At 45.6% G+C, this 27331-nt stretch overlaps 1 protein-coding gene across 2 annotated transcripts in view; it reads right to left on the minus strand.

The window, feature by feature from the left end:
- Nucleotides 1–27331, minus strand: part of LOC141113484 (protein MTSS 1-like) — a 209954-nt gene that overhangs the window by 132289 nt on the left and 50334 nt on the right. For both annotated transcript variants that reach the window (XM_073606616.1, XM_073606615.1), the window contains exon 2: nt 10800–10861. In XM_073606616.1, coding sequence (XP_073462717.1) covers nt 10800–10861 — 62 coding nt within the window. The remainder of the gene's footprint in view (nt 1–10799; nt 10862–27331) is intronic.

A 27331-nucleotide genomic window follows, 5' to 3' on the forward strand; every position in this document is an offset into this window, starting at 1 on the left:
TTAGGACCTGAAGCCTGAATGAGGTCCATGTGTTAATGCCAGCATGCGAACACGTCAAAGTACAATCCAACATGAATTAAAAATTTAAGAATACTCAGAGTTCTGAAGTATATGGGAAGCTTTAGTGAAGTGAAGTACATACAATAAGTGCAAACAGATGATATCCTGCAAGGTTTCTGATCGCTTTTCCATCTCTAAATTAATCCCAGTCAAGATGCTGAAGGCCGCAGGCTGTCATGGGATTCCTGTTTTGGCGGACGGTGAATGACTTTCCGCCTGACCCACTTAATAGATGCTGCCTGTGTCCAATACGCACCGCCCATTTTGTTAAGCTATTAGTATCAGGACGACTCTGCTTTATAAACATTGGCAGGGCCGTCTTTAATATTGATTGGGCCCTGGGCAAAACATTTTCTTGGGCCCCCCTCTGAATCCACTCATCAACTATTTGCAGGCAGCACGGACTCAAGGGGCAGCTGCTTTGGGCCCCACAACGACCGGGCCCGGGGCAGCTGCCCCTTTTGCCCTGTGTTAAAGATGACCCTAAACATCGGGCCACGATTAACAATGCTGCCGGCTCAGCTGGTGCTAAATATTTATTATCAAAATACTAAAACTTGTAAAAACTCACACCGACTGACTGTTCGGTGACAGGAGAGCAAAGCGGAAGGATTGGTTTTCCACTGTAACCCATTGTAGTTGTAAATGAGTTACATGATGAATGGGTTACCATGGTCTAACAATGTAAGGGCAGCAATGACATGTGTTGCCACGTGTTGTGCCAATGCATATGTTCAGATAATGAAAAGTGGAAACTAGGCCCTTACAACATTACAAAGGCTAAGGGCCTTTCCCACTCTAGTTTAAAGAATGATTATGCATCTCCCAAGTACCTGTACCAGGAGTGCTGAAGGCACAATGCTCCATATTCGGGTCGATTGCCCCCCAATCAAGAAGTTCTGGGCTTCCATACTGCAACTATACTGGAAAGGTCCACAAAATCACCTCATTTATACTGCCCGGTTCAAATCAAGTCGGTAAACGCAACATCCTTTGCCACTTTGACGGCTGCAAGAGCCACCATTCCTAGACATTGGAGATGTGCTTCTGGAAGAATGGTCAAACATTCCCATAGACACACTCCTAAACCTTGTGGACGGCCTTCCCAGAAGAGTTGAAGCTGTTATAGCTGCAAAGGGTGGGCCAACTCAATATTGAACCCTACAGACCAAGACGTCATTAACGTTCATGTGCGTGTAAAGGCGTCCCAATGCTTTTGGTAACACAGTGCATCTTATTCAAAGTGTTGCAAGGTCTTTTTTTTCTATGTTCCTGGAAATCTATAAAACGAACAAAATTTGATTGAACGAAGTACCTGTTCCCACTACAGCGCGAGTGGAGGTGCACTGTGTTAGGACAGCTTATTCTATATGAATGGGCTACAATACAGTGATGCTTGTATACCGCGTTACTCGCAAACCGAAGTGTTTCACAAGACGAGCTATATATATATATTTTTTAAAATCCTGACTTGATTTGCAAGCGCTGTCTCGCAAGACTAAAGCCGCTGGTGTATATATCACTGTATGTGGCCAGAAGTCTGGGGGCGCTGATGGCTCCCAGCGCTTCCTGGAGGACTTGCGCTCTGAGACACTCCCAGCTGGGTGGGGTGGGTGTAGCGTGCCTCAGAGCACCCAAAATACGTCTGAGCGTCTCCAGCACCACTGCACCTCTGGCCACATACAGTACTGCATACACCAGTGCCCCCACACCTCTGGCCGCATACAGTACTGCATACACCAGTGCCCCCGCACCTCTGGCCACATACAGTATTGCATACACCAGCGCCCCCACACCTCTGGCCGCATACAGTACTGCATACACCAGCGCCCCCGCACCTCTGGCCACATACAGTATTGCATACACCAGCGCCCCCGCACCTCTGGCCGCATACAGTACTGTATACACCAGCGCCCCCGCACCTCTGGCCGCATACAGTACTGCATACACCAGAACCCCCACACCTCTGGCCGCAAACAGTACTGCATACACCAGCACCCTCGCACCTCGGGCCACATACAGTATTGCATACACCAGCGCCCCCACACCTCTGCCCATATATAGTACTGCATACACCAGCACCCCCGCACCTCTGGCCACATACAGTACTGCATACACCAGCGCCCCCGCACCTCTGGCCACATACAGTACTGCATACACCAGCACCCCCGCACCTGTGGCCACATACAGTACTGCATACACCAGCACCCCCGCACCTCTGGCCACATACAGTACTGCATACACCAGCACCCCCGCACCTCTGGCCGCATACAGTACTGTATACACCAGCGCCCCCGCACCTCTGGCCGCATACAGTACTGCATACACCAGCATCCCCACATCTCTGGCCGCAAACAGTACTGCATACACCAGCACCCCTGCACCTCGGGCCACATACAGTATTGCATACACCAGCGCCCCCACACCTCTGCCCATATACAGTACTGCATACACCAGCACCCCCGCACCTCTGGCCACATACAGTACTGCATACACCAGCACCCCCGCACCTCTGGCCACATACAGTACTGCATACACCAGCGCCCCCGCACCTCTGGCCACATACAGTACTGCATACACCAGCACCCCCGCACCTCTGGCCACATACAGTACTGCATACACCAGCACCCCCGCACCTCTGGCCACATACAGTTCTGCATACACCAGCGCCCCCGCACCTCGGGTCACATACAGTACTGCATACACCAGCACCCCACACCTCTGGCCACATACAGTACTGCATACACCAGCGCCCCCGCACCTCTGGCCACATACAGTACTGCATACACCAGCGCCCACGCACCTCTGGCCACTTACAGTACTGAATACACCAGCACCCCCGCACCTCTGGCCACATACAGTATTGCATACACCAGCGCCCCCGCACCTCTGGCCGCAAACAGTACTGCATACACCAGCGCCCCGCACCTCGGGCCACATACAGTAACTGCATACACCAGCGCCCCTGCCTCAGGCCACATACAGTACTGCATATACCAGCGCCCCCGCACCTCTGAACACATACAGTATTGCATACACCAGCAGTGGTTGTGGAACGAATCATTTGAGTTTCCATTATTTCTTATATTGAGACTCCTTGATACACGAGTGCTTTGGATTACAAGGATGCTTCTGGAACAAATTATGCTTTTAATCCAAGATATTACTGTATAGGCAAATTTAATCGCAGGTGCAGTGGGTGAAAATCAAAATAAATGGCACTGGGGCACACCAATACATGTAATGTATTACCGCAATGGCCTGGTTTTGAAAATATCCATATTCTCATTCTACATTTTTTTCTTACATTCCAGAAGGCATAAAAAAAAAAAAAAAAAAAAAAGAGAGAAACACTTAGCGTGACAAAAATTATAACATACTAGAATAACTATCTATAACTATGCAACATGTAGCACAATGAAGAGTACAAGTATGTATTACGAATCTTAAAAGAGATATTTTTACATTGGTTAATCACAGCGTGATATTACTTCCTCTGGAAGGCTGCCATTTTTTTTTCAAGGCGAACAAGATGGAGCCAAACAAAAACCATAATGCCAGTGTGACAGGAATTCTCTGCCTTTCACTGGCTCACCACAAGCTCAATTATGAAGCTAAACCATACATCAGTGGGGAAAATGAGTGCAAATAGCACGTTTCACATACATGGAATGCCTGTGTCAGGGCAAATGTAGAACAGGAGACGTCTTCCTACATAGATTTCCTCCTCTGAGTGCTCTGAGATCATCTTTAAATGCATAATTGTTTTGCACGGTTCTGGACTGCAAGCGTCCGCACAGGAGGTAGGCGTAGTGGCCATGTTGTGGTTTGCATGAGCAGAATGAAAACGACGGGAGTCCACGGTCACCTACTATCAGCAAAGAAACAGATGCAGTCATATAGGCTGCGGAAGTAATAAGCAAATCCTAACATTTTCTGTAGAACTTGAGACTCGTACTTAACGTGGTTGTAAACCCTTCCATATACTCAGTGAAGTGACTGGCCTCTGGAGATGAAACAAATCCTTCTACATAAGTTGAATCTGTCTATCTGCGGTTTTCTCTTCTCTACATCTGTTCAAAGACTGAATTTATAACGCTTGTCTGAGTGTTCAGAAAAAAAGGGGGCGGAGAGCTGAAATGACACACTCCATGAGGAGAACGCAGAGCTCACTGGAGGGAAGGCAGAGCTGAGGCTGACAATCATAGGCTGTGTGCTGTCACCATTTTTATCGTGGTGTCAGGAAAACTTGTTAGAAGTGACTCATGCTGATAGAGGGAGGCGGCGGCAGCAGACAGAAAGGACACTTAATGCTCTGAAATGAGACAAGTACACATTATAGAGCAGGGGTCTCCAAACTTTCTAAACAAAGTGCCACTTTCTTCTCCCACTGGTCACAGTCTGCCCCCCCCCTAATGTTGGGAGGATAGTAAAGTGCCCTGGCATCAGTGGGAGCAACCGCGCCCCATCACTGGCGCCAGTGGGAGCAACCGCGCCCCATCACTGGCGCCAGTGGGAGCAACCGCGCCCCATCACTGGCGCCAGTGGGAGCAACCGCGCCCCATCACTGGCGCCAGTGGGAGCAACCGCGCCCCATCACTGGCGCCAGTGGGAGCAACCGCGCCCCATCGATGGTGCCAGGGGCAGGAAATATGCCCATCTGTTGCTGACAATAGGAGAATAATGCACCAAGGGCCGGATAAAAGCAGTCAAAGGGCCGCAGTTTGGAGACCACTGCTATAGGGAGATAGACCTGAAATATGAACAAAGCCTAAGGTTTACAACTACTTTAAGATATCACATCACCCTAAGCCTATCACACATTTGGATTGATTTTGGATAGCAAGTACCTTTTTTAGGCTCCCCCCCCCCCACTACCTCATTTCTTGCCGAGGCAAGGATGACATAGCCTTTGGTTGCCCCCCCACCCTTCTAGGTCACATATCCCAGGAAGCTTTAGAACAGTCTTCACCAGTTGGCGAAACTTGTACTTGCACTGTAAGGGATAGGCTGATCAAAAGGTCACAGCCAGCTCCCGAATCCAAGATGGCGGCCCAAGAACAAAAACACCAATGAAATTTTTGGATTCTAGAAAGACAGAACTGGACTTCTTGGGCTGGAATGTATGTGTTTTCAAAGTCAGGAGCTACAGACCTTGGGGAAAAAAAAGTGGACTTAAAATGCGGATTGACAAAAGGTTAGTTAGACCACGTTCACACCAGTGGCCAAGGGTGGTGGATTAAATGGTCCCTGCCACCTATCATCCCTGGTTTCTAAGACACAGGAGGTCCCTACCAACTAGCATCTCTGGTTTCTAAGACACAGGGGGTCCCTGCCACCTAGCATTCCTGGTTTCTAGGACACAGGAGGTCCCTACCAACCAGCATCCCTGGTTTCTAGGACACAGGTGGTCCCTACCACCTAGCATCCCTGGTTTCTAGGACGCGGGAGGTCCCTGAAACCTAGCATCCCTGGTTTCTAGGACACAGGTGGTCCCTACCAACTAGCATACCTGGTTTCGAAGACACAGGAGGTCCCTGCCACCTAGTATGCCTGGTTTCTAGGACACGAATGAGTCCCTACCAACTAGCATCCCAGGTTTCTAGGACACAGGAGATCCCTGCCACCTGGCATCCCTGGTTTCTAGGACACAGGAGGTCCCTGCCACCTAGCATCCCTGGTTTCTAGGACACGGGCTGTCCCTGCCACCTAGCATCCCTGGTTTCTAGGACACAAATTGACCCTGCTACCCAACGTCTTTGTTTGCTAGGATGAAGGCAGCCATTAAGCCTACTATTCACACTATGAAGCGCACAGAAAAGGGCAAAATAGTGCATGTACTACCTTTGAAAACGCGCTGCAACCAGATCTCGCAGGGTAGTTTTGTACCAAATTATCCGATGTAGACAAACACACTGCATTTGGGGTGTCATTAACACTGCACTGACAGCCGCTGCAGAGCACAAAGGAAATGCTTATTGAATGTGGTGCTGGAAATGCGCACAGATCGTAGGTTTCTCGCACAGCGTTCTAGTATGAACCGGAGCCAAGGGTCGACATGAAAGCATCAGTAGTGTGCAACCGGTGGGGCAGATGATTTTTACATGGGCAGTGGTGGCCACCAATCGATTTACCACAATTGTTTATTTGTGCAGTGTAAAATACACTTCATATGCTTGTTGTGGGATGCAGATTTTAGTTTTGTTTTATACAACTTTACAATGTGGACCACCTGTGTCCAAGAAACCAGGGATGCTAAGTGGCAGGGACCTCCTGTGTCCTAGAAACCAGGGGTGCTAGTTGGTAGGGACCTCCCGAGTCCAAGAAACCAGGGATGCTAAGTGGCAGGGACCTCCCGAGTCCTAGAAACCAGGGATGCTAAGTGGCAGGGACCTCCCGAGTCCTAGAAACCAGGGATGCTAAGTGGCAGGGACCTCCCGAGTCCTAGAAACCAGGGATGCTAAGTGGCAGGGACCTCCCAAGTCCTAGAAACCAGGGATGCTAAGTGGCAGGGACCTCCCGAGTCCTAGAAACCAGGGATGCTAAGTGGCAGGGACCTCCCGAGTCCTAGAAACCAGGGATGCTAGTTGGTAGGGACCTCCCGAGTCCAAGAAACCAGGGATGCTAAGTGGCAGGGACCTCCCGAGTCCTAGAAACCAGGGATGCTAGTTGGTAGGGACCTCCTGTGTCCTAGAAATCACGGATGCTAGGTGACAGGGACTTCCTGTGTCCTAGAAACCAGGGATGCTAGGTGGCAGGGACTGCCTGCACCCTAGCAAGAAAGGTTGCTAAGTGGCAGGGACAGCCTGCACCCTAGCAACCAAGGTTGCTACGTGGCAGAGGCATATCAGTAGTGAGCAAAGTTTTACAACCATGTACGGACCTGTATGCATGGGCCCACAGAATACAAAACTGCTGCATTCCAATCTGTACAAACTACGGATATGAACGCAGAGTATTGCACGCCCAATGAACCCTTACTGTCAATGTGGGAAAAAAATAAGAACAGCCTCCTTTAGGCAGCTTGTTTTTGAGCATTCTTACTAAAAGATCATTTTTAGGATATGTCATTTTCTTTCTGCATTCTCCATTCACACTTGCTCGACTTGTCATGTGACTGTCAATAATCGCATGACAAGTCGCAGCCCATTCTTTTCAATGGTACCCGTTAAAGCCGCAGCGACTTTGAAAAGGTGACTGCACTACTTTGGTGTGACTTGTGATGCGACTTTGGGCTAGAAAATGTAAAGTCGGATCAAAGTTGCTCCAAAGTTGCAACGCAAATAGCAGGACTTTGGCGACACGCTAATGCGAATGGAGACTTAGGACAATTGTGAAACCTGCCCTATGCAATCCTGGCCACAGCCGTCTGTGTGAGAAAGTGCAGACAGAAGATTCCATTCCAGGCTCTGGATAAGAACTCTCAAAATACGAAGAGGGACAAAGTGACATTGGAGGAGGAAGAGATAAGCGTGAATAACAAAACGTACAAAACCCAAGAAGCTGAATGCCATAGACAAGAACTTTCAATCTCTCCAAAGGCCTTGGCTGGATTAATGTTTAATCGGTCAGAAGAGCCTTCACCTCTTGCTATGTGAATTCTCCATAACACAGGAAATCACTGCACACCTCAAGCCGCGGTTTATAGCAGGGTGGAGTTCTCCTGATTGAATTCTATTACTTCCTAAACGGCCCGTGTAATTCCTGGAACCAACCTTTATGTATTCTGGATGAGTCGCCTTTCCAAATCCATTCCAATTTAGCGATAGCCAGAATAGCAGTAAATCGTTTATCAAAGGAAAACTTCACTCACCGGCCACTTATTATTCGGTACACCTGTTCAATTGCTTGGTAACAACAAATGGCTAAATCAGCCAATCACATAGCAGCAGCTTAATGCATTTAGGCGTGTAGACGTGGTGAAGACGACTTGCTGAAGTTCAAACCGAGCATCAGAATGGGGAAAAAAGGATGATTTAGGTAACTTTGAACGTGGCATGGTTGTTGGTGCCAGACGGGCTGAGTATTTAAAAAGCTGCTGATCTACTGGGATTTTCACGCACAACCATCTTTAGAGTTTACAGAGAACGGTCCGAAAAAAGAGAAAATGTCCAGTGAGCGGCAGTCGCGTGGACTAAAATGCCTTATTGATGTCAGAGGAGAATAAACAGGCTGCTTGGAGATGATAGAAAGGCAACAGTAACTCAAATAACTACTCATTACAACTAAGGTATGCAGAATACCATCTCTGAATGCACAACACATTGAACCTTGAAGCAGATGGGCTACAGCAGCAGAAGACAACATCAGGTGCCACTCCTGTCTGCGGAGAACAGGAAACTGAGGATACAATTGGCATAGGATCACCAAAATTGGACAATAGAAGATTGAAGCATTAGCTGCTCTGATGAGATTTGATTTCAGCTGCAACATTCAGATGGTCGGGTCAGAATTTGGGTAAATAACATGAAAGCATGGATCCATCCTGCCTTGTATCAGCGATTCAGGCTGGTGGAGGTGCAATGGTGGGGGGGATATTTTCTTGGCACACTTTGGGCCCCTTAGTACCAATTGAGCATCGTTTAAACCCCACGTCCTACCTGAGTATTGTTGCTGACCATGTCCATCCCTTTATGACTACAGTGTCCCCATCTTCTGATGGCTTCTTCCAGCAGGATAATGCTCCATGTCACAAAGATCCAATCATCTCACCACTGGACAATGAGGTCCCTGTACTCCAAATCTGCAGCAACTGTGTGATGTTATCATGTCACTATGGAGCAAAATCTCTGAGGAATGTTTCCAACACCTTGTTGAATCTTTGCCATGAAGAATGAAGGCAATTCTGAAGGCAAAAGGGGGTCCAATGCAGTACCAGCAAGGTGTACCTAATAAAGTGTCCGGTAAGCGTATGTTTATTTTGTCGCTTTTTCTTAAACTTTATTTTAATATAAAGTGATCAGTTTAGGCCGCATCCAATCTGATCAACAGGACATCCATGAACAGATCCTGCTTAAAAAGAAATATATATATAACAAAAAAAGGTGTTTTACTTAATGCGGAGTTCCACCCAAAAACGGAACTTGCGCTTTAAGGGAGGTGACCCGCTGACATGCCACATTTGGCATGTCATTTTTTTTGGGAGGGGAGTGGGACCCAGCTCCCACTTCTTCCCGGTGCGCCGCGGCACAGGAAGGAAGGACCCCCCCCCCCCCCCCCTCCCGGCAATCATCTGGGACACATTACAGGACCCAGATGATTGCCCGGCCAGACACGGCGCGTGCCCATAATTACAATGCTGGCACTGTAGAGAGGAGGGGGAGACAAGTGGGGCTTCGTTCCCCCACATCGCTGGACCCTGGGACAGGTAAGTGTCCGATTATTAAAAGTCAGCAGCTGCAACATTTGTAGTTGCTGACTTTTATTTTTTATTTATATATTTTTTTTTTTTTTAAGCGGAACTCCGCTTTAACTGCTCTGTGGAACCATAATGCACAGAGCGGCCCTTTCCTCCTTTTCTGGAGTCCCCTGCCGGCGCTCTCACTTTTCTGTCAGCAGGCCCCATAGCAAGCCATATTCTATGAGAGCACCTGCGTGGGCATGCTCCTGAGCCAGGCTGTGTGCATCCATAGCCTCACACAGCGCGGCTCAGCCACGCCCCCCGCTCCCTCCTCACAGGATTTGACTGACAGCAGCAGGACCGATGGCTCCCACTGCTGCCTGTGTCTCCTGTGAGACCAGAGAGAGTGTAGCAGTGCTGCAGCCAGGGAGAGCACCAGAGGACTCAGGTAAGTGTTGCAGAGGCACAAGGGATTTGTACCTTTATGCAATCTATGTATGAAGGTAAAAAAAAAGCCACCAGCCACCCCCCCCAAATATTTATCTGCGCCCGGCTGAAAAAGTGTAATCTTCTGATTGCTGTACATATGCACGTTACATTCCTATGGCTGAACCTACAAGCAGACCTAGAAGTCATATCACTCAGATATGGTGTGGACACAACTCCGCTCTCCGCACTGCGTGTGCAAAAAACGAAACAGCCATTGACAAAGAATGTTAAAGTGGTCCTCCAGCCAATAGATATTAATGTTTTATCTGCCAAATATTTGTCATCCTATGCAGCTAGTGCTTTAACATGCTGCTCTTGTAGCCAGGGAGCAGGGGGATACCGCTAATTTCCACCAATAGGGTTACACAACTACCGTTTTGTTTTGTTTTTTACCAGCGAGTACCCATACTTTTCGCCAAGTACTCGCTGATACCGAGTACCAATACCTTTCCAGTGCAACTCGAGCCCAAACAAAATGAATGAGCGCAAATCACACTGCAAAAGAAGGCATGCGATTTGAACAGGAGTGTGGTGCAATTCCTGTCCGAATCGCATGTGGTTCCCCCACCCTGTGAACTCAGACTGAAATAACCATGACTAGCAAGGTGTACCTAATAAAGTGTCAGGTGAGTGTATACATTCGAACAATGGCTGCATTTGATTAGATTTAGCCACCACTCGATCGACAGATTTTCCACACAGCTCCTTCCATTTCAGACTGAAGGATGACGGGTGAGAAGGTGAAGAAAGGACCGCCCAACAGGGGGAAACTTGTGCCAGGTCATCCGGAATCAGCCGAATATCGCTCTGTTTTAAAGGGCAACCTAAAGTACCGTGCACCTCATCTAATGTTTTCTAAGTCACGTATATATTCCATTAAAATACACATATAAAAAAATAAATGACTCACCTTAACTGTGATTGCAGCTTTATAGCTTTGCTAATAAAATCCTCCCAAGTTGGATAACTAGCCTATAAAAGAAAGAAAAGGATCGTTATTAGGGGTCAGGATACAGACCGCAATGTGAAGAATCTCCTATTAAACATTACAATGCAACTACAAAAACAAATAACCAGCAGTGATGCAGTAAAAGGAACAATCCAAATGTTAAAGTACTGTATAACCAGCACCAACTTCTTTTTTTTTGGTAAAGTGGTGATTGATTAGAACCTACAGATTTCTTGTCTTAAAGTGTTACTAAACCCACAACAGTAAAATCAGTGTGTATATGCAGTAAAGCATGCTTGTTATACTCAGTGTGGAATCTAAGGGGTTAATCTTCTGTAATTTGTAAAAAGGCTGTCTCAACCTGTCTTTTCTTTTTTTTTCCTGTCTCCAATCCATCTCCTGGTAGAACAGAGGCTAGGGGACAAGCTGCACATGCTCAGTTTGGTGTGTATTGCTAGAAAGTTTTTTTTTTCCTTGGGAGAGTACATGTGATCAGCACAGGGCCAATCAGTAATGTCCAGAGCAGGGGTAGGCAACCTGGGGCTCTCCAGCTGCTGCAGAACTACAAGTCCCATCATGCCTCTGGGAGTAATTGTAACTGCCAGCCTTGCAATGCCTCATGGGAAATGTAGTTCCACAAGAGCTGGAGGGCCCCAGGTTGCCTACCCCTAGTCCACAGGGTCAGGGGACCTGCAGCCTGACAGGTCAGAGTAGATTGAAAACTCTGCCTACAAGCTTTAACCAGACACTGATAGAAGTCACAAGACTACTATTTAATGCTGATGAGAAAAAGGTATTTAGCAGTTTATATAAAATATATACAGTGGAACCTGGGTTTATGATTAACGCGGTTAACGAGCATTTTGAAAGACGAGCAACTTTTTTTGTATTCTGACTCGATTTGCGCATGTCGTCTCACAAAACGAGCAGGATTAAAGCCAATGGGGTGTGCAGTACCGCATTTGGCCAGAGGTGCGGGGGGGCACCAATGACACTCGGAACGGTTCGGAGTTGTTGAGAAATACTCAGAACCACTCAGCAACAATTGGAAATACTCCGTTCCCGAGTGTTTCCAAGTTCAGCCGAGCTGTCCCCGAGTATTTCCAAGGCTCTCCGGCGCCCCCCCCCCACCTCTGGCCACATGCGGTATTGCATGCAATAGAAGTCAATACGGAACTAATTATCTTCATTTCCATTGACTTCTATGGGGAAACTGGCTTTGATATGTGAGTGCTTTGGATTACAAGCATTCTCCTGGAACGGATTATCCTCGTAATCTAAGGTTCCACTGTATACTAAAACTATTGAATTTCCGTGTTCTGTGTACCGTGGAAGACCAGATATAGTGAATGCAGGGTCCTGGGATTAGTAACACTTTAAGCAAGTCATAGATGATGCCATTTTTTTTTTTCTGCTTCTCTCTCGATTCCCCCCCCTCCCCCTCCCCCTCCCCAAATCAACATAGTCAGTGTAAGGTCACAGTCAGGGAGCTATAGCCGCTGGCAGTAATCAATACACACCAAACTGAGCATGTGCAGCTTGTCCACTAGCCTCTGTTCTACCAGGAGATGGATTGGGGACAGGAAAAAAAAAGAAAAGACAGGTTCAGACAGCCTTTTTACAAAATGCAGAAGATTAACCCCTTAGATTCTACAATGAATATAACAAGCATGCTTTACTGCATATACACACTGATTTTACTGTTGTGGGTTTAGTAAGCAAGCAAAAAATCCAACAGGCTGCTTGAACTAAAGTTGATCAATGGATTGACTTCAGTACAACCAGCCTGCCAAGAGATGGATCGAATCTTGGCCGGTCCCTGCTGAACCAGTGGAAAGTCGATCCATCTATGTCTGGCTTAAAGTGGTTGTAAAGTCTCAAAGTAAGGCTGGGGAAAAAAATCGATTTGAATCTTGAATCGAGTTGAGAGGTCAAATCGATTCAAATTTTCAGCAAATCGTTTTTTGTTTTTTTTTTTCACCAGCACTGGTGTCAGCTTCGGCCTAGTCAGCGAGGCCGGACACCGCGGACTAGGCCGAAGCTGCGGCCTCCCCTAAAAACTCCTGCCCGCAGCCCCTCAGGATCAGGACGGTGTCCATCAAATTAAAAAAAAAAAAAAAAAAACTTGATTCAAATTTTTTTTTTTTTAAATTGCAGGTTTTTTTTTTTTGAGAAAATCGCCCAGCTCTACTTCAAAGTTTCATAGAATGCATGAAGGTAGGAAACCTTCAGTATGCAGCCCCCCTAATACTTACCTGAGCCAGATCCAGCGGTGTCTCCCACTCCTTAGTGGAGCAGGGGGAGCCATTGGCTGTCAATCACAGCCAGTGAGGAGGGAGAGGGGGCGGGGTAGAGCCCTATTCTGTGTGTCTATTGGACACACAGAGTGGGGCTTGGGAGCGTGCATGCACCAGTGCCCTCAGATCAAGCTGCTAAGGGAGCCCCAAGAAGAGGAGGATTGAGGCTGCTCTGTGCAAAACCATTACACAAAGGAGGTAAGTATAACAACAGGTTTGTTATGTTTACTAAAAGAAAATCTAAACTTTTACTATCACTTTAAGTTAGGAAGTGAAGGGAAATTCCCTAACAGGACATAGCGTGAAACTATTTTTAGAGATTACGGTTTATAAATTCCTATTACTGAAAAGTATCTGTATAATTGCAAGACGTAATGTTCCAACACATCTATTAACAGTCATTAATGAAAAGATTTTTCCCTCAAAACTACAGATTTTAAAAAAAATAAATTAAAAAAATTCTGCCAAAAGCTGCATTACACCATCCCAACTATTTTTATCATTTTATAAACAGATCATATGAAAGCATTTCACCAAGCAGCTCGTTTAAGCAGAAAACATTACAAAGTTCACATTACAACATAATCTGTTACAAGGGAATCTACCCTTCTAAGAAGTGCTTTCTGCTGATAGCGGCAAACCCTTTCCAACCTCCACCCTGTCTATAGCAGCCCATAGATTATGCCAGGGGTGCTCAACCTGTGGCCCTTGGAGCCCTTTGATGTGGCCCTTGGAGGCCTTTGATGTGGCCCTTGGAGCCCTTTGATGTGGCCCTTGGAGGCCTTTGATGTGGCCCTTGGACCTCAAAACCAGGGAAGCGCACTTCTATTTTATCCTGCAGGTTTGGTGGGCTGATCGTGCACCAAACCTTCTGAATGGAAAGAAAGTGCACCACACCCCCAAGATATAATAGAAGTCTATACGTAAGTCGCAGGAAAGCTGCAGGTGCCTTGCACTGCCACCATGGTGCAGGTAAACTGCAGCACAGTCTGAAAACAGCCTTATAGGGGGCTCATTTACATTTGTGGTTGTAAAACCCCATAGTCGAGACAAGTTTTTACCACACAACCCCAACCACTGGTGTAGCGTCAGGGGGTCACAATGGTGACCACCTTGCCCCCATGCTCCAGGACCTCTTTGTTTTACACTTGGACACGAGGGGCGGTGGGGGCATCATATACAGAAACCAATCCTCTCCATTTTTCTCCTGCAACCGCTGAAAGCCGGCTTCTCCTCCTCTCGCTCCTGCCGCCATTCAGCGGCTGCAATAGGACAATGTTCATTATGCTATTCAAAATAAAATAAAAATTAAATTCTGAACTATTTTATTTCATTGTGCTTATGACTTGTTACCCAATCACTCAAGTGGCCCTCACTCTTAAAAAAGGTTGACATAATGCCCAAAAACAATGATGGATTTCTTTTTTTTTTTTAAACCACTTGCTGACCGCCCTATAACATTTACTGCTACAGGGTGGCAGCTGTGCGCCAGATAACACATATATATATATATATATATATATATATATATACACACACACACACACACACAGTGATCCTGCTCTTCCGGGTAGCAGCCTGAATGCGCACCGCTGGCGGCTCGCTGCGATTATACACAGCAGGAGCCAATGGGCGGGTACAGCGGACTCGATGTCAGCCGGCACCCACGATCCCTCAATACAGAGGCCGAACAACAGTCTGCCAATGTAAACCAGGCAGATTGCCATTCTGTTCTGTAGGGAAGGCATGGATCCTGTGTTCCTGCAAAGCAGGGACAAGGATCCATGTCTTTCCCCTAGTAAAAGCACCTCCCGGCCCACACTATACAAAAAACACTGGCTAGGCACCGTCAGGGCTGGGCTCAGCCCTTCCTTCTCTGAGCTGGCCGCTCAGCTGTTGGCTAATAGCCAGCTCCTATCTCTCCACAGTTACCCAGCTGTTGATGATCCTGCTTGTCAGTCCCGCCTACTTAAGCCGTCCAGTCCAGAGGAGCTCACAATCACAATGGTCACATCACAAGAAACTATCAGGCACACAGTTGATCGCCCCTGAAGTGAACCCCTTCCCAGCCAGTGTCATTAGTACAGTGACAGTGCATATGATCAATGGATTAGTGTCACTGGTTCCCGAAAAAGTGTCAGTCTGATTTCTCCATCACAATATTGCAGTCCCGCTATAAGGTCGCTAATCGCCGCCATTACTAGTAAAAAATTAAAATTAAAAAAAATTTCATAAATACATCATAGTTTGTAGACGCTATAAATTTTGCGCAAACCAATCAATATACGCTTATTAGGATTATTTACCAAAAATATGTAGCAGAATACATATTGGCCTAAATTGATATAGAAATAAGATTTTTTTCACTTTTTTTTTTATTGGATGTGTTTTATAGCAGAAAGTAAAACATGTTTTCTTTTGTTTTTTTGTCAAATTTTTGGTCTAAATTTTTATTTTTTTTTTAATCTTATAGTATTGCGAGTTTTTTACCAAAAATATGTAGAAGAATACATATCGGCCTAAACTGAGGAAAAAAAAAAATTTTTAATATTTTTGGAGGATATTTATTATAGCAAAAAGTAAAAAAATAGTTTTTTTTCAAATTTGTTGCTCTTTTTTTGTTTATAGTGCAGAAAATTAAAACCGCAGAGATGATCAAATACCACCAAAAGGAAGCTCTATTTGTGGGAAAAAAAGGACAAATTTTATTTGGGAACAACGTCGCACGACCGCGCAATTATCAGTTAAAGTAATGCAGTGCAGTATTGCAAAAAAATGGCCTGGTCATGAAGGGGGGGGGGGGGGATTGCAGAGCTGAAGTGGTTAATAGCTGTAGTTCCGCAGTTTACGATGTGGATAAAACACACTTATTGTGCATTCAAGCTGACTCATATAGAGCAATGCAAGGCATGACAACAGCAACAGTAACCTCCACTCTAATATCCACCCCAAAATTCATCGCATTCCAGATTCTTCACAGCCAGGTTAAAAATACATTTTACACAAACATTTGTGCACTACAGGAAACTGTAAAATGACACAAAAGTCAATGATCTGCCATACACCAGCAACACTAACCAGTCTGCCGATGGAGAACTTTACTGTAACGTCAAACAAGAGGTTAACACAATGGTTCCAGCACATCATAAGACAATAAACTGCTTCTCTAGTACATTCCAGCCCAGAACCCAGAATACACTGTGAACAGCCAACAGCCATCTGCAGCTGCACTACATTCCTGCATGTCGAGAGAGAGAGAAAAAAGAAAAAAACTTTTCCAACTGTCATTTCCTCTCACTAATGAAGACTTAAAGCGTTTCTAAAAATGGAAACTTGGATTTGTTTTCATACCCTCGGAAAGAGAAATCCCAATGGCTGATTCGAGGCGCTTTTCGCAGCTGCAGGTCAGACGGTAATCGCCACACAGTACAAAATTAAACTTTATGTACGCTCGCCGAGAGTGCGCGGTCATTTTTCATTTCAATGAAACTGGAGATAATCCGAATGTAAAAAAAAGTTCAAAGAGTGTTTCTACATCGCACATGTGCGGGTAATTGATGGATGGCGGCTCCTTCTAGGAAAAGTCAGGATGTGTTCCTGTTGGTGTCCACGGAACGTTTGGTGGCCAGCTGTCGGCTCTAGAATTGCTTTGGAAACGTAGAACAGCGACAGTAGAAAAAAAAAAAAACACCAAGTAGTCCACCAAGTCCACCTTGGCTGAAGATCTGTTCCAAGCACCAACTACTCTTTGATGGATGGCGGCTCCTTCTAGGAAGATCAGGATGTGTTCCTGTTGGTGTCCACGGAACGTTTGGTGGCCAGCTGTCAGCTCTAGATTTGCTTTGGAAACGTAGAAGAGCGACAGTAGAAAAAAAAAAAAAAACAACACTAAGTAGTCCACCAAGTCCACCTTGGCTGAAGATCTGTTCCAAGCACCAACTACCCTTTGATGGATGGCGGCTCCTTCTAGGAAAATCAGGATGTGTTCCTGTTGGTGTCCACGGAACGTTTGGTGGTCTGCTGTCGGCTCTAGAATTGCTTTGGAAACGTAGAAGAGCGACAGTAGAAAGAACACCAAATTGTCCATCAAGTCCACCTTGGCTGAAGATCTGTTCCAAGCACCAACTACTCTTTCAGTAAACGAAAAAAAAAAAAATTCCTAAGGTTAGTTCTGAACTTTCCTTCTGCTAGTTTGAGGTCATGTCTCCGTATTCTTAAAGTGATCCCGAGGCTCCATTCACACTTGTACAACTCCAAAGTTACACCGACTTTGGCGTGCAACTTAAATACGACTTTGGCTTTAACCACTTGCTTACTGGGCACCTAAACCCCCCTCCTGCCCAGGCCGATTTTCAGCTTTCAGCGCCGTCACTCCTTGAATGACCATTGCGCCGTCATACAACACTGTACCCAAATTAAATTATTAGCATTTTTTTCCACACAAATAGAGCTTTCTTTTGGTGGCTTTTGATCACCTCTGGGTTTTTTATTTTTTCTTAATTAAAAAAGACCAAAGTTAAAAAAAAAAAAAAAATACAAAACCATTTTATATTCTGTTAATAAATTTTGCAAACAAGTAATTTTTCTCCCTCATTAATGTACGCTGATGAGGCTGCATTGATGGGCACTGATGGCCACTAATAGGTGGCACTGATGGGCATTGATAGGTGGCAGTGATGGGCACTGATCGGCATTGGTAAGTGACACTGATAGGCAGCACTGCTAGGTGGCACTGACTGGCACCAATGGTGGCCATTGATAGGTGGCACTCGTGGGAATTGATGGGTGGCACTGATTGCTGGCACTTATGCAGATTTGTGGCACTGTGTGGGCATTGGCAGGTGGCACCGGAAGGCGGTATTGGTGGGCACAGATGAGGCGGCTTTCCCGCTTCCTCTTCAGGACCGATGTCCCTTGCACTGAAGCCGGTGATCGCAAAAACAATTACCGATCTTCTGTTTACATCACGTGATCAGCTGTCATTGGCTTAAAAGAGATCCCAAGGTTCCATTCACACTTGTACAACTCCAATGTTGCACCAACTTTGGCGTGCGACTTAAATACGACTTTGGCTTTAACCAGTGATAATGTACAACTGCCACACAACTGTTGCATTGTATAACATTTAGGTGCGACTTTCATGCAACTTTTGAGGGTTAACATTGAAGTCTATGTCCTTCAAGTTGCATGAAAGTCGGACCAAAGTAATGCACAAACTCATTTGAAGCTGCTGCAGCTTTATAAGCCGACAATCACGGTGGTCACGTGACTACAAGCCCCGACCCCCCCCTGGCATTTAGAATAAAAACCATATGCACTGTCCAAAATTTCATTTGTTTGGGAAATTTTTTTTTCTCATCCTGCTCCTTTGGATTTTTTTTTTCAGCACCGTGGTTAAAAATGAACATCGATTTAACCCCATTAAGGATTTGAAAATTGAACGAACTTCCTTAAACTGTAATTTTTCGATCGACAATCTATACGTATATGGCCAGCATTGCTGTCCACTCAGCAGGCTGGAGACAGAGAATGTATTCCTTGTACAGTAACTAACAGAGAAAGCCAGGTTATCCACCTGACTGTGTGGCAGAGCTGTGTATATCTCAGGGTTGCATGGACAGAAATACAAATTCTTTGGGGAGGTAAAACCGCACCACTGCATGCATTTAATCGGTGTATTTTCTCTGGATTTCAGGCAATCTGATGCCTAGAGAACAAAACTTGTATACAAAAAGAAAAAAAAAAAAAAAATGTGGAGTGAGATACCCTTTGAGAAGGTAATAAGAGGATTAGCGATGTTTGTCTCATTACTAAGCAGCTGCACAGATCAGATAGAGAGTATTTGCTGGAGATATGTTCCCACTCATGCTACACCCAGTCCAGGGAGGGAACGGGCAACCACCTATGTTAAACTTTGGAGATACACCTTCCAATGCGGTCATACGGCATTCCTCCAAACCACCTAAGAATAGCCGCGCCGCCACATGAATACTGAATAATCCGGCACAGGAAATCCATTGTCCACGTAAACAAACACAACACTTTATTGACACACACACATCAATAGGTGGTCCTGGGCCTGTGCACTTCTGTAATGCATATAGAGCAGAGCTGCCCGGCAAGACATGCGACTCCAAGGGGATTCCTGTCCATGCAGCACTGTTTATATCTCACAGAACCTAAATCAGATCATGCCTGCACATCCAACCGCCTTATGTAAAACTAACACTTTAATGTCACTTCAAAAAATTAATTTTCAATATTTATTCATTCTGCAGCTTTCATGAGCGTTAACTATCCTCAGGGGGTACAAAGAGATAAAACAAATCCTCCTAAGTTGTACCTGTTTATCTGCAGCTTTCTAAAGCACACAGATCAAAGGCTTATTCTCAGCTCCAGAAATCAGGGGGTGGGAATCGGATTTCATACACTGCACAGCATAGAGGAGTGATAGTGAACCTTGGCACCCCAGATGTTTTGGAACTAAATTTCCCATGATGCTCATCTACACTGCAAAGTGCATGAGCATCATGGGAAATGTAGTTCCAAAACATCTGGGGTGCCAAGGTTCACCATCACTGGCATAGGGCAAGGAGCTGAGTATAATCCGAGACTTAAAGCGGGGGTCCACCTATCGTTTTTTTTTTTTTGGAGTTCATTCACAAACTTTTCTTCTAATGATTATCTACTCACATGTTCTGTGTAATAAGTCCGCCTGTGTCCGATTTCGTTGTAAAGAATAACATAAAATTCACTGAAGGCGGCTTCCATCTTCATTGTGGGCATTTGAAGCCCACAAGGATGTATTTCCTGGATGCGGTGATTGCTGGGAGCAGAGATGTTGTGATGACGCTGTTGCACAATGCATGCTGGGAAGCCTGAGACTAGCTCCCAGGGGACTGTGGGAGGTCTGGGAGAGGCTAGAAACACGCCTACTCCCATGGGAGGAAAATCAGGAAGTGCTAAGAAGATTAGGAAAAAAAAGGTAATTACGGCGATTTAAATTTTTTTACACAGCATGTCAGCATCTAGGCAAGGAAGAGAATGCATAGAGATAATGTTCAAAATTTGGGTGGAACCCCGCTTTAAGTGGAGGGAATGGATACCCCCTCATAGGGAAACACTCACACACAACTGTGGTGGTGTCACCTGCTGTGTGCTGGGGGCACGGGGGGGAGGGTTGTCTCTTGGGATTGTCTGGTGTCCACATAGACTGTCAGAATTGGCTCATGTAGATTGAAGAAAGAGAGCAGACAAGACTCCCAGACATTGGCTCCCAGTGCTGTCAATCAAAGCCTCAGGCTCAGAAGTGAGCATGCACGAGCGCCCCCCGTGGGAAGCAGCTTTCCATGGGGGCACTGGACAGAGGAAGAGCCAGGAGCATCAGTGGGGGACCTGAGAAGAGGAGGTTCAGGACCGCTCTGTGCAATTCCATTGCACAGAGCAGGTAAGTATAGACATGTTTTTTTTTTTTTTTTTTTTTTCACTTTAACAAGGATTCAATACGACTTTAACGTTTTTGTACTGCATTTATGCTTACAACCTCATATATAGCAAGACTTTAATGTAGCTAAACCCTTTTGCAATTCTGTCACCATTTGGTTTAAAAAAACAAAACCCAACGGCCGTACCCCGGATAATGTGCTCCAGGAAGAGACAAAACTTCAAATAGATTTCAGCGTTTGGATTTCTGCGAAGCCCAACTGATGAATGGGAACTAAATTAACAGAAGGTTTCCTTCCTCAGGAAAACCAGAATGTGTTTGCCTGACGGGGGGGGGGGTAAAAAACCCAACATGATGTGAACATGAATGCCGTCATCTGGAATCATGTTTAACCAGTAGCATGCAGCCGATCTGAGGGCTGAGCAAAACACAAAGTAGTATTAAATGACCGTTCCATGCGAAAACTCCCCAAGACAAATGTAGCATGTACTGCCAAGAGGCAGAGACAGCAGCTAGCCGATGCATAGAACGCCAGTTGTACGCCGCAAATTAAGCACAAGAACATACGTGGTATATGGTGCCAACATGACAGAATGTAAGATGTGTGCAGGGGCTACTGAAACACAATGGGTGAAAGGGCCAATGACTGGGGACTGCTGAGTGGCCACTAACATAGGTCAGATGTTTGAATGCAATATGTCCCACGCTCATTTCTTTCACACTTAGATCTTAGAACTTGAACACTGGAAAATACCTAATCTGGACCGATCCACTAGCAATCTAGTGTACTAGTAAAAAAAAAAAAAAAAAAAGGAAGAAGTTGTGAAAGCCCTGAACGCTGCGCGCAGCCCGCTCCTGAGCGCTGCACTCTGCGCGCAGCCCGCTCCTGAGCGCTGCACTCTGCGCGCAGCCCGCTCCTGAGCGCTGCACTCTGCGCGCAGCCCGCTCCTGAGCGCTGCACTCTGCGCGCAGCCCGCTCCTGAGCGCTGCACTCTGCGCGCAGCCCGCTCCTGAGCGCTGCACTCTGCGCGCAGCCCGCTCCTGAGCGCTGCACTCTGCGCGCAGCCCGCTCCTGAACGCTGCACTCTGCGCGCAGCCCGCTCCTGAACGCTGCACTCTGCGCGCAGCCCGCTCCTGAACGCTGCACTCTGCGCGCAGCCCGCTCCTGAACGCTGCACTCTGCGCGCAGCCCGCTCCTGAACGCTGCACTCTGCGCGCAGCCCGCTCCTGAACGCTGCACTCTGCGCGCAGCCCGCTCCTGAACGCTGCACTCTGCGCGCAGCCCGCTCCTGAACGCTGCACTCTGCGCGCAGCCCGCTCCTGAACGCTGCACTCTGCGCGCAGCCCGCTCCTGAACGCTGCACTCTGCGCGCAGCCCGCTCCTGAACGCTGCACTCTGCGCGCAGCCCGCTCCTGAACGCTGCACTCTGCGCGCAGCCCGCTCCTGAACGCTGCACTCTGCGCGCAGCCCGCTCCTGAACGCTGCACTCTGCGCGCAGCCCGCTCCTGAACGCTGCACTCTGCGCGCAGCCCGCTCCTGAACGCTGCACTCTGCGCGCAGCCCGCTCCTGAACGCTGCACTCTGCGCGCAGCCCGCTCCTGAACGCTGTACGAAACTCACCACTGAATCCAATAGGTAGTGCACCCCAGATACAACCAGCCCTTTGAGGGCAATCGTACTGCATCAGCACACCCCTGCAGTCAACTCATGCCATGAATAGATTGATAGACTACCATACAATTCATAGATATCTTAATATAACTACACAGATTACAAATCGAATAATTAACCCTCTTTGGATCCATTAGCAACTGCACAGTGGAAGAACCTAACATTTGACAGTTTAAGTGGATCTAAAGCAGATTATAGAACCATATTATATAACCTGTATGGCCAGTTTTGGGTTGACCATAATCAGTCCATCTAAAGTACTTGTTCTTACTACAGCGACTGTACAAATCTCCATGCAATCTGCCCGATCCTTTTAGTCTCCCAAAGAGAAGAAGAAAGGAAGGTGTCCATGAAGATTATTTTTCCACATCAGGATATATCTAGTTGTAGTTAGTCACATTCATCTGAACTTGTTTTGTAATGCCGCAGTTTACCAAGCCACTAAAGAAGAAACATGGCAAGCAAAAGAAGTGGTTTGGTAGGTCAGGCAGGTCCTGGGGCTACAAACATCAAGCAGATATCTGTCATTTTGCTACAATGGATTTATTTTCTCAGCATTGGTTCAGCTGAGATGTGAATTGCATAAGTGCTGCAAAAACTACAAATCTATCTAAATGATGAAAGGGGAAATTGTGGATCAGCGAGCAAGTGGAAATGTGAAATACATCAAAAAGTCAAAAAAGTTAACTTCACCAGACTTCTGGTCTTGGAAACAAATAATCTCTGTATCTATTTCATGCCTGCTGTGGTTGTTTCAACAAATAAATTTATTTACTGGAACTTTTGAAATGAAACTTGAACTTTATGCTTCAAATCAGGAGTATGGGGATGCCACATGCTTTTTTGCCAAGGGTGGGGAGGATTTTTTCATCCACATGATTCATGTTAATCTATGAGCAAACAGCACAGAGAAGTACAGTTCTCTGAGTCACATTTAGGAACCCATGATACAGAGATGAGTAAGCTGCGGTTAGCGGGCAAATCAGATCTTCCACCAAGCTGCCTCTTTACGATTCTATCCCCCTGTCTTAATTTCTCCAAAAACATTTTCCTAGGAAAAAAAAAAAAAAAAAACTTTGATCTCTCAGTGGTGGCCACCTACATTTTATCTGTCAAGTAGGTGTTTGAGTGGGAAGACGACGACCAATCTCCCCTAAAGGTGCTTGGAAAATACTACCTCAGCTATCCCTAGATGGAAGGGCCTACCTTCCAGGCAATATTTAAGAGCAGGGAAATAATTTAAGATGAAAACTGTAATTTGATTCGTTGCTTTAGGTTGTTGTACTGTCACTGCCTTGCGAACCGCATACGAGACGGTATCAAAAAGTTTTGAGACTAATTTTGTAAGATGCCAATGGATGGCAGCACAAGGCTGCACGCACAATTACAGGGAGCACCGACTTTATGTCAAGTCAGTGCGCAACTAGAGCTGCACGATTCTGTCTAAAATGAGAATCACGATTCTCGCGGTGTAACATCATCTTTCACATTAAAACAAAAAAATTGGGCTAATTTTACTGTTTCTTTTTTTTTTTTTTTTTATTCATTGAAGTGTATTTTTTCCCAAAAAATTGCATTTGAAAGACCGCTGGGCAAATACAGTGTGACATAAAATATTGCAGCAATTACCATTTTATTCCCTAGGGTCTCTGCTAAAATATTTTATATATATATATATATATATATATATATATATATATATATATATATATATATATATATATATATATATATATATAAATATATATATATATAAAATTATTGGATTTTAACTTATGAAAGAAGTGTCAAAAAAAGATTTAGACTTTGAGTGGTTAAACTTCCTGCATTTACACGCTGAAAACTTGGCAGACTGCCTGAATTATTTATTTACACAGAAGTTCTATCCCTTTGATCTAAGAAGGAAGCTTAGTTACACTGTTTCAAGTTAAAGACTTAGCAGACTGCCCAGATGCTTTCTTTTGACAGCTGAGTGAGCAGAAAGTCTCTCCACTTGTTTATATGCAAGAATCTGCAAACTTTCCAGGAGAGATGGGGGGGGGGGGGGATCGAGATCACGATTTTGTAACGATTAATTGTGCAGCTCTATGTGCAACTGGTGCTATTCTGACCATGTGCGCTACAGACTATGCAAATTCATCATGGACAGCAAGTTAGAACCTGAAGTTCAGCGTGGAAACTGGGTAAAATCTGCCAGAGACGTTTGACATGATTCTGCAAGTTTACGTCGATGCTGCAATGAGTTGTTCGAGGTGTTTTGAGTGGCACTCGCTCTTCATCACTGGAAGACGACAAGCGAACCGGAAGACCTTCAACAAGCTCAACTCCTGAAAATGTCGAAACCATTCGGCAACTTGCGCTTTGAACATAAGACTTCCAGGACACATTCCAGAAGTCGCAGGAACGGTGGGATCGCTGTATTGCTGTGCAAGGGGACTATTTTGTAAGTAATAGTGTGTAAACATAGATAAAATAAAGTACTTTCTTGTAAACAGAGCTAGTCTCGAAACTTTTTGATACCACCTTGTAAACCTGATGACCACCAACTGTAAAGTTTAAATCCAAAAAAAAAAAGGGGGGAAGAAATGTTGTTAGAGAAGTTTTATCCTGAGGAGTAATCTTCAGTTCACTGTCCAATAAATGGCACCTTTACCAGCTTTGCCCATCGGAACGGATGCGGCTGCTTGTGTTCTGCTCAAAGGATTACTGTAATTGAAACCTGCTGAAAGGGGCTGATCCATGGAAAAGAACATTGACAAACTCTCATTTAACATCTGGTACGGCTGAAAGTATGTTGACGGAACAACTGGCCACTTTTTACTCTGTCTAACGCCATCCTGTTTTAACAGGAAAAATAAAATTGCTAGGTACCCAGTGTTCCCATCTCCTTTACCATACTCAAATGAAGGAAGCCAACACTCGAATTAAGAGTAAACCACTTTGCCAAAATGACCAACTGGACTCAAAAAGAGACCCAGTGGCTAGGCCATTTGCTTCAACAACCATCTTTCCCCTAAGATTAGATGTACATTGGACTTATTTTGGGCATGCTATTTACCTGTAAAAGCCTCCCTTGAGTAGATATCCGAAATACCGGAAACTGCTTTTGGGGCCACCATCTTGGATGTGATGTCAGCAGCCTGTCATTTATGGGAGGTGCAGGAAACCTAGGCCAGCACAGACAGTATTAAGAAACTCTCATAAGAGGAGATGGTTAGGACAGCCTTTTTTCAACCAGGGTGCCTTGAGGTTTCTTCAGGGGTGGCCTTAGCAAAATGCCAAAAAATTGATCAAAAATTGTATACAAGCAGCAGGTGGATCAAGCCTGCCTTTTAGTTACACAAAGCCACAGGTTTTCATTATGCCCCTTTACGACTTTCTAGACAATGGCATCCTAACAACCAATGACATCCTCAGTTGATAAGGAGGATGTCTGTTGCCTCCACAGCATTCTTGTTTGACCCGGACTAATGGAGAGAAATTGAGGGAGAAGAGAAACATTGGAATACTAGTCAGTACAAGTGTGCAAAAGTGTATTTGCTTTGGAAGAATAAAGCACCTCCAACATTGGGTGTCCTACGTGTGGATGTTGCTGCATTGTGTAAAACTATTAGAATAGTTTTTTACAATTTCGAATGGGGTGCCTCAAGATTGTCCATAATTTTAAAGGTTGCTTCGGCTGAAAAAAGGTTGAGAAACACTGGGTTGGGATGTGTAAGGAAGGAGGTGGCTGTACTGGGGAATTTACTATATATATCTGTGCATCCAGTCCAGGAATTGACATCCATAGTGAGGATGTAGACATTGGGAGTATTGAGCCCCTTTTACTGCCTGTCCGTTTCCGTCAGTTTCCATCCAATCTGCCGGATAAAACACCACCAATAAAGCCACGTAGTGGATGCACAAGCAGTTAGCTAAGCCAGGAAAGACAGCAGAGCCCCTGACAACCAGCACAAGTTCTTTTGGAACAATGCAAGTCAGGGCAAACCACGAGATAAAGAGAAGAAGCATTCTATCGAGGGACAAGAATTATTTAAAAAGGCTTCCCTTGGCTCACTGCAACCACTAAATAAACGATATTGAAAGAGGAAAAAAGAGGAAATGCACACAAATATTGAGAATATGTATTTTGCAATTACAGGATGCCCAGCCCTGTGACTTAAAAAAAGAAAAAAGAAGTGACTTTCATATGATTTTTGGCAGAGATTCAATGCAGCGTTTTGAGGTGAATGTGCAATCATCTATTGCACTAGTTCTCTGGAATGAGAAGTCCTAAGTATTGCACTTTTCTGTGCTCTGCCTTTCAATGCCAGTAACTGAAAATAATCAGCAGCCAAAAAAAAAATAAATCCATCTAAACCAGCTGCTCAATCTAATTTTCGCTGGGAGGAACACTTTAAATAATTTTCTGGTCTTGGGGAACCTCTGGCTGAAAATGATTATACCTGGCCAAGAGACGCATTGAATTTCGACCCATCTATGGCCGTTCCCACTAGAGAGAAGTCGATATAATGATTGGCTTCGCTTAAACGGGAATGTTCACTTGATCCGCGCTGATCAGTGTATTCTGACAGCAGAGAAGTCCCACTATTAGTATACAGTAATGCAGCAGGGAGGATTCCTCCATCTCAATTGTGTGGATGGCGAAACCATTGTTTTTGTGATCAGTCCGTTGGCTGATCAAAAGACAAGTTGATCCATCTACGGCCAGCTTTAGGCTGGGTTCACACTATTGGAAATTGGATGCGGGTGCCCCGCATCCAATTCCCAATAGCAGGAGATTTTGACGGGGTCTCTATGGAGCCGGTTCACATATCTCCGCTGCGGCTCCGGTGTCTTTTGGTCTGTTTTAGGTCCGAATTCAGCCAAAAATTTGTGCTGAAATCATACCTGAAACGGTGAACGGAGACGCGCCGGACCCCTGCTGTGAGCCGCATGCAAAGTTGGTGTGAACCCAGCCTTAAGCTGGCTATAGACTGATCAAATCTCAATCGGTCCCTGCTGAACCAGCCGAGATTAGATTAATCTATGGGCAGATTGACTTTAGTACAACCAGCCTGTCAGATTTTTTGCATGCAAT

Source organism: Aquarana catesbeiana, linkage group LG12 (assembly GCF_042186555.1).
Source record: "Aquarana catesbeiana isolate 2022-GZ linkage group LG12, ASM4218655v1, whole genome shotgun sequence".
NCBI classification, from domain to species: domain Eukaryota; kingdom Metazoa; phylum Chordata; class Amphibia; order Anura; family Ranidae; genus Aquarana; species Aquarana catesbeiana.